The sequence below is a fragment of the Lethenteron reissneri genome, chromosome 58, assembly GCF_015708825.2.
Source record: "Lethenteron reissneri isolate LAM-NWPU_2019-01 chromosome 58, ASM1570882v1, whole genome shotgun sequence".
Taxonomy (NCBI): domain Eukaryota; kingdom Metazoa; phylum Chordata; class Hyperoartia; order Petromyzontiformes; family Petromyzontidae; genus Lethenteron; species Lethenteron reissneri.
The window spans coordinates 3,348,458-3,367,025 of record NC_083836.1 but is presented as its reverse complement, the minus strand read 5'-3'; the positions used below and the strand labels follow the sequence as shown (position 1 = coordinate 3,367,025).

The window sequence follows — 18,568 nt, the reverse complement described above, 5'->3', positions numbered from 1 at the left end:
GAGCAGACGAATGGGATTGGCTGCAGGTTCAGCCGAACACACGTGCGTGTGCGTGTGTATGTATGCAAGCCTCAACGTGCACATAGCCTGGCACAAGCGCCGTGGTGACGTCACCGCCACTTAGTGGCGAATGTTGTACGCGAGCTGGAGTGTAGCGGTTAGCACGCCAAGCTATGAACCCGGCGATGATTACCTTAACCGGTTCCGTGCCTCCCCTAGGTAGACTCAGCCTCAAATGAGTACCTGGTGCTATGTGTATAAACATCGTCACTGGGGAGACAAAGGTGGTCGGGCGTGGTGCTGGCCACACACCCCCTCATGTCCCGTGCCGGCCTTCATAGGTGCTACTCGCTAACAGCACTTGCCCCAACAGTCTGTTGAGGCTATACGGGGGATCTTTGTCTATGTATGTGGTTGTGTGTGCATCTCGATGTGTGCATTGTACGTGTTACATATGTGTGCGCGCGTGTCTGTGTGCTGTTGTGTGTCTGTGTCTGCGTCTGTAATTCTGTGTAAGGAGTGGCGTTGGCTTGGGTTTGCGCACTGTGCTACGAACCTGCCAACGGCAGTGATAATCATCCGAGCCGGTTCTTGTCCCTCTCCTAGGTCAACCCGGCCTTAAACGAGTGCCCGCTCTCTGTGTCTATTTGTTATTTGACTTCTTTCGCACCGCACGTAGCCAACCGTGCGCTCATGTCGTCGTATGAGCCCTTTGCACCGCACGAACACACCCTCCGTGCTGTACACGAAGAGAGGGGTGACGTGGAACTCACAGCCGAAGCCGACCAGTTCCTGGAGAAGCTTCTAGCGTGTGGAGCGAAACGTCGGGGGCGTCACGCCGAAAGACGCGCGGCACGACTGCAAAACGCATCGGAGAAGTTTCGTTTTGTTTTTCATTTATTTTTCATCGGAAAAGCAACTCGGGGATACGCTCATTACGTTGTCATAGACTGCCTTTATTTCCAATTGCAAAAAGGTGGACATCAACACACCTGTTAACGTTTTAGCCGTATTCTTGTACAGGGAAATTGAGTTTTCAGGTCCATATGGCGTACAGCCGTTTCAATACGGGCGCAAAAAAAAATGTTGTCTATTTGTTCGTGTTTCTTCCTTGTGATGGGACTTTGCAGGATGAACGTTGAGATGTATGCGGGCACGGGGTGACCAGTAAGGTCTGAGTTGGTCTGTAATACGGCAGGGGGCACTGATAGGGGGTTGACAGGTATGTAGTGGTGCGGGTTGGTAGAGGAGAAGTAGACAATTCCCTGTCGTGATCTTTAGCCACCTCGGTACGCCTGTTCAACGCGATTAATCAGCGCTTCATAAACGCACGCACATGCCGACGCGACAGCAGAGGTCGCAAACGGGTTTTGATTCCTTACCCGTGTTGTATCGTAGACGGAGGTACTCGGAGACGGAGGTTGAGTTAGGGGCTTCCGCCAGGGTTTATTAACACTTATCACTATCCCTGGTTCCCTCTGGTGACCCCGCTTACGTTACGGGGTCTCCCTTATATACCCTCGGAGGGGTGATGTCGCGTGCACTGCCCAGCGCGCGCGACCCCACGTCCCGTGAGGTCACCGCACCTGACAGCGCACACGACGCCACCACTCTCCACTACTCCTCTACATCACCCCCCCCCGTAAAAAAAAAACAGCCGACCCGGCTGCAATCAACCTTAGGGCAGCACGGCCCTTCAAGCAGAACAGTAACAACAAAAAAACAAAACAAATAGAGCCCGAAGGCCTCATCCGCCGGATAGCGCCGAACGGGCGCCAGGGGCTAGGCCCGCTGAACGGCCATCAGGGCCGTCACCGGAGCCGCACCCCCCTCGAGCGGGTATGCGCTGCTGGCCCGCTCCCTCGTGCGGTGTCCGCCACCCGTGCAGGTGGGCCGTCAGCGGGCAACAGGCCCACCGCCGTGGCCTCCGGTGCCTGGGGGGTCTCTGTCGGCCTCACTCGGGAGGGGCCTGGGGGCACACACACAGGTCGGACGTCACCTCCGTCAACGAGACCCGGCCGGTCAGGCACGCCGGATACATCATCAGCCGGCCGCTCCGGAATTGGGGGTGGATCCCCCAGGGTAGATGGAACATAACGTTTGAGCCGGGACGGGTGCACTATCCACTGCCTGCGACCGAATCGAATCCGGACGCATTGCGGCCGGCGGACCTCCACAACCTCCACGGGTCCCTGCCAAGGGCGATGCAATTTGGCCGATGTGCCAACGGGGACCTGGGGACAATGCAGCCACGCTTTTTGACCCGCTACCCACGGGAGGCCAGCTGCCTGGTGTTTTGGCAGCCGCTCATTAGCCGCCTGCCGGCTTGCGGAATTCTCGGCAGCGGCCTGTCGCGCCTCGCGCAGCCGGTCAAGTGCGACCTTCAAAGGGGTCGGCACCGACGACCCCTTCTTGGAGGAGCCAACGTCCATCTGGACGTGCACCGGGGGCTCCGGTTCCCTACCGTACATTAAATAAAAAGGCGAAAATCCCGTGGAGGCATGAGGGGCCAACCGATACGCCGCCAAGACCCCCGGGACGAACAGGTCCCAGTCTGACTGGGACGTGTTCACCTGGTGGCACAGCATGGACGTAAGGGTGCGGTTCAAGCGCTCTACCATCCCATCTGACTGGGGGTGGTAGGGCGAGGTGCGGATTTTCTTGGTGCCAAGGAGGTCACACACCTCCTTGAGCAACCTAGACGAGAAATTCCGCCCCTGGTCAGTCAACAATTGTTCCGGCGCGCCCTTGTCAAACACGTATCCCTGGACGAAGGCCTCGGTGATAGAAGAGGCCAACTGATCGACCAAAGGCCATGCCATGGGCCAACGTGTGAGGTACTCAACGCCCACCAAGAGGTATTTGTGGCCCCGTTGGGATGCAGGGAATGGCCCCAAAATGTCGAGCGCCACGAGCTCATTAACGCGAGAAACCCGGATGGACTGCAGCGGGGCCCGGTCCTGGACAACTGGGGCCTTCCTCCGCGCGCAGTCGTGGCAACCCTTCAAAATCAGTGCTACGTCACCCTCAACACCCGGCCAGTAATAGTCCCGCTTAAGGGTCAATAAGGTCTTGTGGTAGCCAAGGTGCATAAGCTTCTCGTGAATGGCTCGGGTTAATTTACCACGCAGGCTAGTGGGCACAACCACACAATAGCGTTCCAATTGGGCATCCCAACGCATGAGTAGTCCGTCATGCACGGCGATCGCCGGGGCAGCCGACGAAGCTAAGCTCCGGGCGTTATGTCCGACACGGCGCCGTAGCTTCAGCAGAGAGGAATCCTCCATCTGCAAGCCGGACCATACCTCCCGGGGAAGTCCAAGGCCGAAATCTGCGGTCGACGCCGCACCTGGAGGGGTGTCCGCCTCGGCCGACGCGACCAACTGGGCCGCGGCGTCCCCTGGGGCCTTGCAACGGCTAGAGCCCAGGGCGCAAGCACACCCGCCGCCTGCCGGCAATCGGGATAAACCGTCCGCATTTCCATGCTGTGTCCCCTTCCTATGGATTACATCAAAAGGGTAATCCTGGAGCACTTCGAGCCAGCGAGACAGCTGACCCGAGGGCTGACTAATCTTCAGCGAATATTGCAGGGCCGCGTGGTCGGTTCGGACCGTAAACAGCCTACCGTACAAATATGGTCTATACAACTGAACAAAATAAACTATGGCCAAAAGCTCCCTCCGGGTCACACAATATCGCTGTTCCGTCGAGGACAGAACGCGACTGCCATAGGCTACCACCCTCTCAACCCCGTCGACCACCTGGGCCAGGACAGCCCCAATTCCCGTGTCGCTGGCATCGGTATCGAGCAGGAAGGGTTTCGTAAAATCCGGGTACCCCAAGGGCGGCGCATCCGCCAAGGCCGTGCGAAGCGCCGCAAAAGCCGCCTCCTCCTCCGCGCCCCAGTGAAACCTTTGTCCTTTGGCGGAAAGGGCGTGCAGTGGCTTCGCAATTGTCGCAAAATCGCGGACAAACCGGCGATAGTACGATGCGAATCCAACGAAGCTACGCACCTCCGCGACAGATGTGGGAGTCGGCCACGTCCGGACACAAGCCGTTTTATCCGGGTCCGTGGCGACACCTGACGTGCTAACAATGTGTCCCAAATACCTCACCGATGGTTGTAGCAAGTGGCATTTCTGGGGTTTGAATTTCAAGCCAGCAGCACGCACTTTGACGAACACCGCCTCAAGGCGTTGCAAGTGCTCGCCAAACGTACGGCCAAAAACAATAACGTCATCCAAGTAGATTAGACAAGACTCCCACTGCAGCCCCGCCAAGACCATCTCCATGAGACGCTGGAAGGTGGCCGGGGCCGAATGGAGACCCATAGGAAGCCGATTGAACTCGAACAACCCCTGGGGCGTGCGGAACGCTGTTTTGGGTCTAGAGGCCTCATCCAGTGGCAATTGCCAGAAGCCGGAGAGCAAATCTAAAGTCGAAAAGAACCGCGCGCCCGAGAGGGCGTCCAAGGAATCATCCATGCGAGGCAATGGATATGCATCAGCCACCGAGATCTTGTTCAATCTACGAAAATCGACGCAGAACCGGAGACTCCCGTCCCGTTTCTTGACTAGCACAATGGGGGCACCCCAAGGGCTAGTAGATGGGGAGATGATGTCCGCCGCCAACATTTCCTCGACAGCCGAGCGGACATGATCTTTTTCCGCTGGGCTAAAGCGGTGGGAATTAAGTCGAATGGGGGCCGCGTCGCCCGTGTCTATGTGGTGGTCCAAAAGAGTAGTGCGACCCAGATCAAACTTACTTTGGCTGAACACATCGGTGAACCGTTCGATGAGGTCGCGGAGTTGCCGACGTTCCCCGAAGGACAACGAGGCATTCTCGTCGCACAACGTGGCGATCCATGATGCGTCGGGGTCCCCCGTGCGCATCACGCCCGCCACGACCCCTCCATCCGGGGCAGCGCTCTCGGGTGGAGGAGCCGGGGTTGCGTGTGCCAGGACGGCGCCGGCCGGGACTATGACCGGCAAGGGTCCCGAATTGAGGACCTGCAAAAAAAGGTCCTGGCCCCCCGACACGGCTGTCAAGGCGCCCACCAACCCCTTCGTCCTTGAAAAGTAGCTTGACGGGGACAGGAGGATACCCGTCTCCGTGGAGCCCATTTCGAGCGGTTTGCGCAACCTAAGGGGTATCAGGATTTGTGACGCCGGTGGTACGGTCACCGGCACTTTATTCAAGGCCCGTACACCGGCGACCAAGGGAGACAGGACGGTAGGTGATTGTAGGAATTGCAGCCGCCTCCCTGACGGCATTTCCACACAGCCCTGGTCAACGAGAATTCGGATGGGCATCCTAGACAAAAAGTCGGTCCCCAAGAGGCATGGCACTGCCAAGGTCCTGGAGACCAAAATCGGCCCGGCCAACTCAATCTCGTCAACCCGAACCGACGCTACAACGTGGCCCAGGATGCCCAAACTGCCGCCGTTCGCGGCGACACAAGCCCCGCGAACCGGCCTTAATGGACCCACGCTGCGGGGTAGCAGCCCAAAAATGGCCTCAGAAATAATGGTGGCCGACGCCCCCGTATCCACCAGGAGGCGAACGTGCACCCCTTGCACATATCCTGCCACCGCTGAGGAGCCGGCAGCTGCCGCCACCATCCTATGCGCAAGCGCATCCCAGTGGCGGGTCTGTCTGGGCCATTGAGGGGGTGATGACGATGGTGCACCCGACCCTTCGAGGACAACCCCATGACGATGGGCCCTAGCCCCGCTAGATGCATGAGGTGAAGGGAGCGGCCGCGCAGATGATGCGTCGCGACTCGCCTGGGGCCCCGAACCCGATGCCAAGGAGGGTCTGGGAGAAGGTGGAGTCCCTTTTCCAAAGGCCCCCGGGGCATTCCGGCAGCCCCGCTCAATGTGGCCCCGCTGACCACAGCGGAAGCAGGCCACCGTGTCCGCCTCCTGTGGACGGGAAGGTCCCGGCCGCCCCCGCTGCTCCGGACGGCGACCACCCGTCCCCCTTCCTCGACGATCGGGCATCGCCAGGGCCGCGAGGGTGTCCCCCCCGTCCGGCGCCAGGATCCCCGCACACGCCGCCATCTGAGGCCGTTGGCGGAGGGAGAGGTGCGCCTGAATGTTTTCTGCGACCGCCAAGGATGTGATCTGCCGATCATTGTTGATCGACAGAGCAATTCCTAGCTCCCTTGCCAGGTCAAGCAGCTTCCCCAAGGCCATAGAATCAAGTGCCCTGCCGTACAGGTCAGGGTATGCAGCCTGCGCCAGGGCCAGGAGCGAGCAGCGGAAGGCCAGCGGCAGTTCCCCCTCCTCCCGCCGCCGCAATGAAAACTTTAGCTGCGCGGTGGACGGCGGCTCAAAAACGTTGGCCATTTGGATATAGGCCGCCGGGAGTGTAGCCCGATTGGCCGGATGGATGGACTTGAAGGCCTGCAGAGCCCTTTCGTCCAAGCAGGTCGGAAGCGCCGGCAAGGCCTCCTCCATGGACCAGCCGACCGACATGTATGCCGCGTCGAACCGGTCCTGGAAGGCCGACCAGTCGCCCCCTTGCGCGACAAACGGCGCAACGTCGGGTAACCTGCGCTGCCATTGGCCGCGCGGCGCCGCGAGGTGTGGAAGCCAAGCGGCACCTGCGGGCCACCCAGCGGACGCGACGTGTTGCGGCGGTGGCAGCATTGCGGCTCCCGCGGGCCACGCCGAAGACGCGGAAAGGTGCGGTGGTGCTGCGGCCCCATGGGCCACGCCGTAGGCGCAGCGAATTGTGGCTGAGTTGCGGCCCCCATGGGCCACGCCGTAGGCGCAGCGAATTGTGGCTGAGTTGCGGCCCCCATGGGCCACGCCGTAGGCGCAGCGAATTGTGGCTGAGTTGCGGCCCCCATGGGCCACTCCGTAGGCGCAGCGAATTGTGGCTGAGTTGCGGCCCCCTTGGGCCACGCCGTAGGCGCAGCGAATTGTGGCTGAGTTGCGGCCCCCATGGGCCACGCCGTAGGCGCAGCGAATTGTGGCTGAGTTGCGGCCCCCATGGGCCACGCCGTAGACGCAGCAAAGTGTGAAGGCGCCTGCGCTTTCGCGACCCACCGGTCAGCGGCGGCGTACGAAGCCACGGCGTCGTCCCGCGACGCGGCGAGGGACCACGGCGTTGCAGCCTCAACGGGCCACGCCGAAGACGCGGCGGTGTAATTCGGGCCTGCAGCGGCCCCCGCGGCCCACCCCGCCGGCGCAGCGAGGTGCGGGACAGCGGCCGCAGCCGCGGCAACCTCTCGCGATGCGGCGAGGCACCACGGCGTTGCGGCCTCCCCGGGCCACGCCGTAGACGCGGCGGTAAAACACGGAGCCGCGGTGGCCCCCGCGGCCCTCCCCGCCGGCGCAGCGAGGTGCGGGACAGCGGCCGCAGCCGCGGCAACCTCTCGCGACGCGGCGAGGCGCCACGGCGTTGCAGCCTCCATGGGCCACGCCGAAGACGCGGCAGAATAACACGCAGCTGCGGCGTCATCCATGAGAAGGGACGCAGGCACGGCGAGGTGCAGAGCCGCGGCATCGCCGGTGTCCGGCCCCGTGAGCGCAGCGACAGGTTGAGCCGCGGCAGCACCCGCGGCCCATTCCGGCGGCACAGCGATGTACGGGGCAGCAGCAGCCGCCGCTGCCCACCCCGGCGGCCCGGCGAGGACGGCACGCGCGTACTTACCCTGGGCCCCCCCGGCGGGCGCCGCTTGATGTAGAGCCGCGTCGTCGCCGGCGGCTGGTCTCGCAGGAGCGGCGTGCCGAGAAATCCCGGCCGCGTCGGTGGAGAGACGCGGCGTCGCGGTCGCCATGGCAGCCGTAGCAGCGGCCGCATATGGCTCCCGAGCCAACATGGCCGCCGCGGATTGCGTCGCAGCCAACATGGCGGCCATTTCCGGTGGAGCGGTCGCTGGGGCCCCCCCGGCGGGTGCAGCTTGATGTAGAGCCGCGTCGTCGCCGGCGGCTGGTCTCGCAGGAGCGGCGTGCCGAGAAATCCCGGCCGCGTCGGTGGAGAGACGCGGCGTCGCGGTCGCCATGGCAGCCGTAGCAGCGGCCGCATATGGCTCCCGAGCCAACATGGCCGCCGCGGATTGAGTCGCAGCCAACATGGCGGCCATTTCCGGTGGAGCGGTCGCTGGGAAAACTGCGGCGCTTTCAACGTTGGCAGTTGACAGTTGCTCCCGTCCCGCGTGCGGGGCGGTTGGCTGCGTCCGCGCCTCCACCTTGGCCAACCTGGCTGTCAGCTGCCCCACCGCCTGCAGGAGCTGCTGCAGCAGAGCTGCGGGGACGCTCTCCGTCTCTGGCGGCGGCGGTGAGCTGGCACTCCCCGCAGCCGACTCCTCCCGCTCCGGCCCGCTCGTCTCCACGGGAACCGTCACCGGGGTCCCGGGCTCCGGGGTCACTGCTGGAGCCTCCTCTCCGCCTTCGGCACCCTCCAAGTCATGTGCCGGTGGGTTCCTACGCCGTGCGCCCGCTTTATACATGTTGGCGACGGTGTAAACTTCTGACACCAGTTGTTGTATCGTAGACGGAGGTACTCGGAGACGGAGGTTGAGTTAGGGGCTTCCGCCAGGGTTTATTAACACTTATCACTATCCCTGGTTCCCTCTGGTGACCCCGCTTACGTTACGGGGTCTCCCTTATATACCCTCGGAGGGGTGATGTCGCGTGCACTGCCCAGCGCGCGCGACCCCACGTCCCGTGAGGTCACCGCACCTGACAGCGCACACGACGCCACCACTCTCCACTACTCCTCTACACCCGTACCCGGCCGCACCAGGGTCGCAAACAGGTACCCGTACCCGGCCGTACCCGTACCCTACCCGTACCCGGCCGGGTACGGGTAGGGTACGGGTATCGGGTACCCGATTGCGACCTCTGGGATGAAGCCATGTTGCAGGCGCGGGTGGGTTGATTCTAGGAACTTGAATTGTGAGAAGAGACAAGACGTTGGGAAATGAGTGACAAACGGTGACTCACCAGTGACTCACGGCCTACCCGTACCCGGCCGCACCAGGGTCGCAAACGGGTACCCGTACCCGGCCGGGTACGGGTAGCCGGGTATCGGGTAGGGTACGGGTATCGGGTACCCGGTTGCGACCTCTGCGCGACAGCAAACGGGGAGAAGTGCATTGAAAATGCAAAACGTCAAAGTGTAACGAGAAAGAAAGGCCGTTTCAGGAGTGGTTGAGTACGGGGCAGCGGATGCTTAAGCGCAATGCCTTTTCTTGGTTCTTTCGGTAAAGTCACATAGAAGGGAAGTAATAAAATAAAAATAAAACATTATAAAATAATTCTCACGACGTTTCGGCCACAACGCAAGCAGCCGTCCTCAGGTGGAGAACAGGTCTGTCGAGAAGACACCAGCGAAAAGTCTTCTCGACAGACATGTTCTCCACCTGAGGACGGCTGCTTGCGTTGTGGCCGAAACGTCGTGAGAATTATTTTATTATGTTTAATTTTTATTATTTTATTACTTCCACTCTACGTGACTTTACCGAAAGAACCAAGGAGATTTACCACTATCACCGGGGGGGTTCCACGTTAATAGCCCTCATCGGAATGAGTGATGGTGTAATCCGGATACTTGGCCTTCAGCTTCTCCGTGGTCACCGAATGGTCAGCTTTCCCAAATCCCTGTGCGCACAGGGGAGACACAATTACAGGAGTTGCGCGCAAACGGTCAAGACCCTACACCATGAGGCCTCCTTTGCCAGTACCAAAATACAGGTAGTCCCCGACTTACGATATTTCGATCTTACGATATCGATATGACAAAATTGTAAAATATTTTATCAGAGTTATGTTTTTTGTTTGCATTATGACTGCAGGTATTGTGGTCTATGCAAACATGACTCCTTGTAAAAAAAAGGTGTCAGTTTTGTTGCCAGATAGAAGGGTAAAAAAACAATTATCATATTTTTTACTGGCAAATGAGGTTCCAATGGTGTAAATGTTCACCAATCTGATCGGTACAGGCTGATGAAGTGGGGAGAGGGCTCAGAATCGGTTCGGAAAACCCACCACCATCGGTGTAAGCCGTGGCAGGAAATCAAACTCGGGTGGCCAGGTTCACAACCCCCACAAAACCGCTGCTCTGGGCCAGGCCACGCTGGTGAGTAGGTGGGAGCCCCAACAGAACGGCTGCCAACGTACGGAGCCTAGAGATCGTCACACGAAGCCCTCGTCAAGTGGTCACGCGTACCGGGACGTTCAGGAGTCCATCGCCCGGGTAAATAACCACCCATTGAGCCACCACAGCGCTTCGTCAAGGGCGGCCCGGCGAGCAGACAAACACGGCAAGCAGAGATCACGGATTCATCTTCTTGGTTCTTTCGGTAAAGTCACGTAGAAGGGAAATAATAAAATAATAACAATAAAACATAATAAAATAATTCATCTTCTTGGTTCTTTCGGTAAAGTCACGTAGAATACCGAAAGAACCAAGAAGATGAATCCCTGCAGTCACGAAAGCTTTAAATCAAAATAAAATAATTCTCACGACGTTTCGGCCACAACGCAAGCAGCCGTCCTCAGGTGAAGAACAGGTCTGTCGGAAAGACAGCGTCCGACAGACCTGTTCTTCACCTGAGGACGGCTGCTTGCATTGTGGCCGAAACGTCGTGAGAATTCTGTTTAATTTTTATTATTTTATTATTTCCCTTTTACGTGACTTTACCCAATGAACCAATAAGATGAATCCCTGCAGTCACGAAAGCTTTAAATCGAAATTCAGACATCACGGGTTGGGGAAACTGCCGCGAACACGGCAGTCAAACCTGGCGGCGCGCGCGGACCCCCCCCCCCTCCCTCCCCCCCCCTTCTTAGCGTGGCCGCACGGGGAGACGCGGTTGGTCTGGCCGGGACGTACTATAGAGTGGCCGTACACCTTGATGGTCTTGGTGGCGGAGTCGTGCTGGATACGACCGCCACCCAGGCACTCGCAGTCCAGGCCCAGCCTCTCCACCTCGGCGCTCAGTTTGTCGTAGATGTCCGCTGCACGGCGGGGCGGAAGGGGGCGGCACCCGGCACGGAAATTAGAATCGTCAAGACGAACCGCTGCCCATTAAAACCGTCTACGAAGAAAAAAGATCCCCTGAATAGCCTCGACAGACTGTTGGGGCAAGTGCTGTTAGCGAGCACCTTTGAAAGCCAGAACGGTGCACAAGGAGGTGGGTGGCCAGCACCACGCCCGACCGCCTTTGTCTCCCTAGTGCAAATGTTTTTTTTACATAGGACGGGTGTATTGCAGTAGATCGCAATGTGTTATATAATACTACCGTAGACTATAGGAGTGTAGTATGTACAATGTAAGAGTGGATATAACATACCTGTCACCCCCTTATTAGTGCCTATCTTATTACAGACCAATTCAGACCTTATTGGTCACCCCGTGCCCCTTATAATACTCAGCGTTCATCCTACAAAGTCACATCACAAGTGAGAAACACAAAACAAATAGACAAAATATGTTTTTGGCCGTATTGAAACGGCCGTACGCCGTATGGACCTGCAAAAATAAATTTCCCAGTACAAAAATACGGGGTAAACCATATGGGTTGATATAAAGTCTATATAAATGTACACAAATGTGTAATAAAGTACGGTAGTGCACAGTAAATAATTCGCTATTCACCGGTAGCATCCGGGTCAGATAGAACACTAGATATTTTATTAACACTATATAAATAAGTCTAGATTATTAACACTATATATAAATAACACTATTTAGAACACTAGATATTGCTTTGGACTCGTTTCTTGCGCCTGGTGATAGAGTTACACGCCGTCAAACCCATCGCTCGCGTGATGGCAGGGGCGGTGATTTGACTCCTCGCTTCTCGCCCCGTGCGTGTAGCGAAAGTACGAGTCACAAGGTGTAAGTGTGAATCGGGATCGGTCACGTATGTGCGGGTCCGCGTACTCTGACACCTTACTCTGTAAGTACAAATTGTATAAGTGCATTAATTCCCGCGCAGTGGATGGACAGAACCTGCAATCACCTGGCTAGATACACACCCAGGATCCGAGACATGCATGGCGGGACAGGCTTAACGGAGTATACTCTTTGGTTCTTTCGGTAAAGTCACGTAGGTGAAAATAAAAATTAATTGGAATGAAAACAACTAAATTAAATCACGACGTTTGGGGCGCAACACAAGCGTCCGTCATCAGGTGGTGACAACCAACAGCGAAAACACTCGCTGAGGTATGCCAAAGAGATAATTTAATTGAGTTATTTTCATTTAATTTATTTTTATTTTCACCTACGTGACTTTACCGAAAGATCCAAGGAGTATGGATCACGAAAATAGAAAATCGAGAATTAACGGAGTATTTTGTAAAATAGATTGTAAATTAGTGTAAAACTATCGAACAAAAAAGGAAATAGGCCAAACACTCCCAATATAGGAGGACACTTGTGAAAAAGTCTCATAATTGAGTGAGGCTTTCCCTGAATCAAAAAAGGCATCATTAGTAATGTTATACGTTGTTGAATTCAAATCATGAAGACTGAATAACTGAAGCAGTCTGTGCATTAAACACACACACCCACACTTTCGGAAGACCTGCTTCAACTAAAGTTAGCAAGGTCGCGAGTGTCAGTATATCTTTAGTCTTGCCTAAAATAACCCCCCTCGCCCGCCGCGTAGCATCGCAATCACTTTGGGGAGTGCCACCACGTTCACGAGCAGAAATCTCACAGCTCCAGTGAGTTAGAGGCATGCGAATTGAAGCTTAAGAACCCCCCTGGGGTCAGGTGCATCAAATATTCAAATCAATGTCTTGCTTTATTTCGTCACGTAAAAAAAATCGGTGTGAGCCAGAGGTCGCAAACGGGTTTTGATTCCTTACCCGTACCCGTACCCGGCCGCACCAGGGTCGCAAATGGGTACCCGTACCCGACTGGGTACGGGTAGCCGTTCCCTACCCGTACCCGTACCCTACCCGAAATGAGTGACAAACGGTTACTCACCAGTGACTCACGGCCTACCCGTACCCGTACCCGGCCACACCAGGGTCGCAAACGGGTACCCGTACCCGTACCCGGCCGGGTACGGGTAGCCGGGTATCGGGTAGGGTACGGGTATCGGGTACCCGGTTGCGACCTCTGGTATGAGCCAAGTGAGACATCTCCCTTCGGAGGCTGGACTTTGCAAACCGGCCACCTGCATCTGACTAACGTTGCAGGTTAACGTTTCCGATTGATGGACGGTAGGGGTGGCGCGCAGTGGTGCCCTCCGCATCCCGGGTTCGAATCCCGACCCGGGCACCTTTCTGCACGGAGTCTGCACCTTCCCCCCTGCCCTGCACGTGCTTCCTCCGGGCTCTTCCGTTTCCTCCACCGTAACGCAAGCTCGGTCAGCAAGGGGTGGCGGCACGGGGTCGCAACGCGACGGCATTCCTCACCGTGGAACTCTGCCGAGGGGAAGCCTCGCACCACGTCCTTGTGCACCGCCCCATCCTGCGCGTGGACACGCACCAGGACGTACTTGTAGATGGCGTCGTGGGACACCTCCACATCCTGCACGGCGCTCAAGGACATCTCCAGTGGGTGGTGCTGGCCGCGGACAACGAAGAGAAGGGGGAGTGGGGGAACCCAGAATAAAATACGCTCGACCACGGTGAGAGAGAGACGCAAACTCTAAATATACAGCAGGCGTCAAGGGTCGGGATGGAACGCACGACCTCCTGTACACCAGGCGAGGGAGTTAACATCTCCTAGCCACCGTGATTATGATGAGAGAGAGAGACACGCAAACTTTATATATACAGCAGGTGTCAGGGTCGGGATCAAGTCCACGACTTCCTGTACACCAGGCGAGGGAGTTAACGTCTCTTAGCCACCGTGATGATGATGAGAGAGAGAGAGACACGCAAACTTTATATATACAGCAGGTGTCAGGGTCGGGATCGAGTCCACGACCTCCTGTACACCAGGCGAGGAAGTTAACGTCTCTTAGCCACCGTGGCGACCTCCACTAGCCCCACAGTACACAAAGACAAAGACTCCCTCCCTCTCCCCGGTATAGCCTCGACAGACTATTGGGGCAAGTGTAAATAAAGCGAGCGAGTGAGCACGTATGAAAACTAAACTATGAAGCAATTTTATTTTATTTTACCAGGTAAGGCGCACTGAGCTGCTACATATCTTTTTTTCAGAAGCGACCTGGCGACCACAAATGATAGCTCAACGAAGTTGGCTCATCATCAGGTGGAAATGTACAGCAGCCAAACAATCCAAGCGCACGTTGATAAATGCGGAGGGAAGAACCAGAGGACCCGGAGAAAAATCCACGCGACCACGGGGAGAGAGACACCGCAAACTCCAAATATACAGCAGCAGGCGTCAAGGGTCGGGTTCAAACCCACGACCTCCTGTAGACCAGGCGAGGTAGTTAACATCTCCTAGCCACCGTGATGATGATGAGAGACACGCAAACTCCAAATATACAGCAGCAGCAGGCGTCAAGGGTCGGGTTCGAACCCACGACCTCCTGCATACCGGGCAAGGTAGTTAACATCTCCCTACCGTGAAGACCGGCACGGCGCAAGCGGTGCTCTTTTATACACCGCACCAGGTACTCATTTAACTGAGTCGACCGAGGGGAAGCCCGGAATCGGTTCAGATTCACGTCACCGATGCTGGTGACGTGGCCTCTGGATTTGAAGTGCATCGCTGTGGCAGCTTCCACATACTCAACTAAAGAAGCACACAGCACACACAGTACATTATCACAGTACACACATCACCAATGAAATACACCGTACACACACAGCACACACAGTCCATTATAACAGTACACACATTACCAATGAATGACATCGTAAGCACACATCACACACAGTACGTTAACACAGTACACACAGCTAATTATCACAGTAGACCACAGAGTGCACATAGGCAGAACACAGAGGCAGTACGCAGGGATACAAGACACATTCAGTACACAGCACAGACAGTACAACATCATAGAGTACACACACACCAAACACAACACACACACCGCACCCACACAACAAACACACACCAAACACAACACACACACCAAACACAACACACACACCAAACACAACAAACACACACCAAACACACCAAACACACACACACCCACCAAAAACACCACACACACACCAAACACAACACACACACACCAAACACAACACACACACACCAAACACAACACACACACACCAAACACAACACACACACCAAACACACCCACCAAACACACACACCCACCAAACACAACACACACAACAAACACACACAACACACATACAAAACACAACACACACACCAAACACAACACACACACCAAACACACACACACACACCAAACACACACACACACACCAAACACACACACACCCACCAAACACACACCAAACACACACAACACACACACCAAACACACACATACAAAACACAACACACACACCAAACACACCACACACACAACACACACACCAAACACAACACACCAAACACAACACACACACACCAAACACAACACACACAAAACACAACACAACACACACAACAAACACAACGATCAATCCCGTGTAGCCTCAACAGACTGTAGGGGCAAGTGCTGTTAGCGAGTAGCAGCAGCAGCACCTATGAAGGCTACCGGCACTTTGACACACGATGGGGTGGGTGGCCAGCACCACGCCCGGCCGCCTTTGTCTCCCCAGTGGCGATGTTTTTTACACCGCACCAGGCACTCATTTGAGGCCGAGTCGACCTAGGGGAGACCCAGGACTCAGCGTGTACAGACAGTACACACTGACAGGATATATACAGTACACACTGTATAGAAGGTACACACTGTGTAGACAGTACACACTGTACAGACAGTACACACAGTATTATAGACAGTACACACACTGTATAGACGGTACACACAGTATTATAGACAGTACACACTGTACAGACAGTGCACACAGTATTATAGACAGTACAAACTTTATAGACGGTACACACACAGTATTATAGACAGTACACACTGTACAGACAGTACACACTGTATATATAGTACACACACAGTATTATAGACAGTACACGCACAGTATTATAGACAGTACACACTGTATAGACGGTACACAGTGTATACGGTACACAGTGTATACGGTACACATACTGTACAGACAGTACACACACAGTATTATAGACAGTACACACACAATACAGACAGTACATGCACAGTATTATAGACAGTACACACACAATACAGACAGTACACACACAGTATTATAGACAGTACACACACAATACAGACAGTACACACACTGTATAGACAGTACACACACTGTGTAGACAGTACACACACAGTATTATAGACAGTACACACACAATACAGACAGTACACACACACTGTACAGACAGTACACACACTGTATAGACAGTACACGCAGTGAGACAACACGTGTCTCTCACCTCTCAGAGTTCGCAGCGGCCGATTCCGCACTAAGGGACCGCGGCAAAGCGGCGTTCAGCTCGCAGGGACCACGTGGTAGGAGGGGCCACGTGGGGGGGGGGCGGGCCACGTGGGGGGGGCGGGCCACGTGGGGGGGGGCGGGCCACGTGGGGGGGGCGGGCCACGTGGGGGGGGCGGGCCACGTGGGGGGGGGGGGGCCACGTGGGGGGGGCGGGCCACGTGGGGGGGGCGGGCCACGTGGGGGGCGGGCCACGTGGGGGGGGCGGGCCACGTGGGGGGGGCGGGCCACGTGGGGGGGGGCGGGCCACGTGGGGGGGGGCGGGCCACGTGGGGGGGGCGGGCCACGTGGGGGGGGGCGGGCCACGTGGGGGGGGCGGGCCACGTGGGGGGCGGGCCACGTGGGGGGGGCGGGCCACGTGGGGGGAAGGCGGGGCCACGTGGGGGGGGGGCGGGCCACGTGGGGGGGGGGCGGGTCACGTGGGGGGGGGGGGGGGTGGCCACGTGGGTGCCACTCACCGCTTCACGAACAAAACCGACTTGCTCCCCGCCTGATGATGCCGGTTGTAAATGACGGCCGGCAAAACGTCGTGCGATTCGGGGCCACGTTATGTACACGCGACACTGACCACACTACCGTTTTCTTGGTTCTTTCGGTAAAGTCACGTAGAATGAAAATAATAATTCTAGATTTGAAGCTTTCGTGACTGCAAGGATTCATATTCTTAGGTTTTTTCGGTAAAGTCACGTAGGTAAAACATTAAAATTAATAAAAGTAAAATAAAATAAAAAATCACGACGTTTCGGCCACAACGCAAGCAGCCGTCCTCAGGTGAAGAACAGGTCTGCTTGCGTTGTGGCCGAAACGTCGTGAGAATTATTTTATAATGTTTTATTTTATTATTTTATAATTTCCATTACTACGTGACTTTACCGAATGAACCAAGAAGATGAATCCCTGCAGTCACGAAAGCTTTAAATCGAAATGTCACGACACAACATTTGTGTTTACGCGACTCTAATTCCCCCCCCCCCCCCCCCAAAAAAGAAACTCTATGATGGATGATATTGGTCGCGTGCTTAATTTGTGTTTTCGATTATTTGCCTTCTAAATAAACAATCTTGCCGTGTCTCGCAACCCGGGTTAACGACCACTGGTGTAGTGTATAGTGTAAGTGTATAGTAGTGTAGTGTATAGTCGTGTAGTGTATAGTGTATAGTAGTGTAGTGTATAGTATATAGTAGTGTAGTGTATAGTGTAGTGTATAGTGTAGTGTATAGTAGTGTAGTGTATAGTGTAGTGTATAGTGTAGTGTATAGTAGTGTAGTGTATAGTGTAGTGTATAGTAGTGTAGTGTATAGTGTAGTGTATAGTAGTGTAGTGTATAGTGTCCCGGCGCGTGGCACGCTGCCGTCACCACGATCTCCTTGGCCTACTCTTCCACGTGGGCCACACATCTCGGAGTTACCCACACTTCACCACACCACAAGCGACTTGATGAGCACCTGCGGTGGTGGTGACATGACCCGTTGCGGGGAGCGGTGGTGCAGCGGTTAGCGCGCTGCGCTGTGAACCCGGCGACACGGGTTCGATTCTCGCTCACGGCCAACACCGATGACGATTATCTGAAGCGGTCCTGGGCCTCTCCTAGGTCGACTCGACCTCAAATGAGTACCTGGTGCGGTGTGTAAACATCGCCACTGGAGAGACAAAGGCGACCGGGCGTGGTGCTGGCCACCCACCCCTCGTGTACCGTTCCGACCTTCATAGGTGCTCGCTAACAGCACTTGCCCCAAATCTGTTCAAGGCTATAGGGGGGATCTTTGTCTTTGGAGCGAAGTTTATTGATGGGCTATGGCGTGGCGTTACCTCGTGTGTCACAGATGCCACTCGACCAAATGAATTCTCATGAATGAATTCTAACAATACGTTCCCTCTGGGGTAACAGCGGCATTACAACTGTGGCCACCACCACTGTGCGTTCAACGACATCGAGAAGCCGTTTTGAAACGGATAAACAATCTACTTACGAACGAGTTAGACTCAAGAGGTACTGTTCGTAAGTCGAATTGTTCGCAAGTTCAACTTCACTCCTGTTGATTCCAAACTTTGTACGGCGTGTGAACTAAACACAGGGAATGGCTTTAAAT

At 55.9% G+C, this 18,568-nt stretch overlaps 2 protein-coding genes across 3 annotated transcripts; both read right to left on the bottom strand.

Moving 5' to 3' along the window:
* Nucleotides 1-1,466: 1,466 nt before the first annotated feature.
* Nucleotides 1,467-6,699, bottom strand: LOC133357514 (uncharacterized). Its single transcript, XM_061575480.1, has 2 exons — nucleotides 5,787-6,699; nucleotides 1,467-1,969 (listed from the first exon to the last, which is right to left on the bottom strand). The coding sequence occupies exons 1-2, from the start codon at nucleotides 6,651-6,653 to the stop codon at nucleotides 1,955-1,957; spliced, it is 882 nt and encodes a 293-aa protein (XP_061431464.1). The 5' UTR covers nucleotides 6,654-6,699; the 3' UTR covers nucleotides 1,467-1,954.
* Nucleotides 6,700-9,391: 2,692 nt separating this feature from the next.
* Nucleotides 9,392-16,518, bottom strand: LOC133357525 (14 kDa phosphohistidine phosphatase-like). 2 transcript variants are annotated; one of them, XM_061575496.1, is made up of 4 exons: nucleotides 16,420-16,518; nucleotides 13,389-13,539; nucleotides 10,849-10,973; nucleotides 9,392-9,614 (listed from the first exon to the last, which is right to left on the bottom strand). In XM_061575496.1, the coding sequence occupies exons 2-4, from the start codon at nucleotides 13,522-13,524 to the stop codon at nucleotides 9,522-9,524; spliced, it is 354 nt and encodes a 117-aa protein (XP_061431480.1). In that variant the 5' UTR covers nucleotides 13,525-13,539; nucleotides 16,420-16,518; the 3' UTR covers nucleotides 9,392-9,521. The 2 variants fall into 2 exon arrangements, with proteins under 2 accessions (XP_061431480.1, XP_061431481.1); XM_061575497.1 differs by having other exon boundaries at nucleotides 10,867-10,973.
* Nucleotides 16,519-18,568: the final 2,050 nt, after the last annotated feature.

Bases quoted from the DNA above. Each gene is read 5' to 3' on its own strand.
- LOC133357514 (XM_061575480.1), bottom strand. From the start codon at position 6,653: ATGCTGCCACCGCCGCAACACGTCGCGTCCGCTGGGTGGCCCGCAGGT.
- LOC133357525 (XM_061575496.1), bottom strand. From the start codon at position 13,524: ATGTCCTTGAGCGCCGTGCAGGATGTGGAGGTGTCCCACGACGCCATC. The intron at 10,974-13,388 runs GTGAGGAATGCC...CCCGCCGTGCAG, and splicing joins CCCCTCGGCAGAGTTCCACG to CGGACATCTACGACAAACTG. The intron at 9,615-10,848 runs GTACGTCCCGGC...CTGTGCGCACAG, and splicing joins AGGTGTACGGCCACTCTATA to GGATTTGGGAAAGCTGACCA.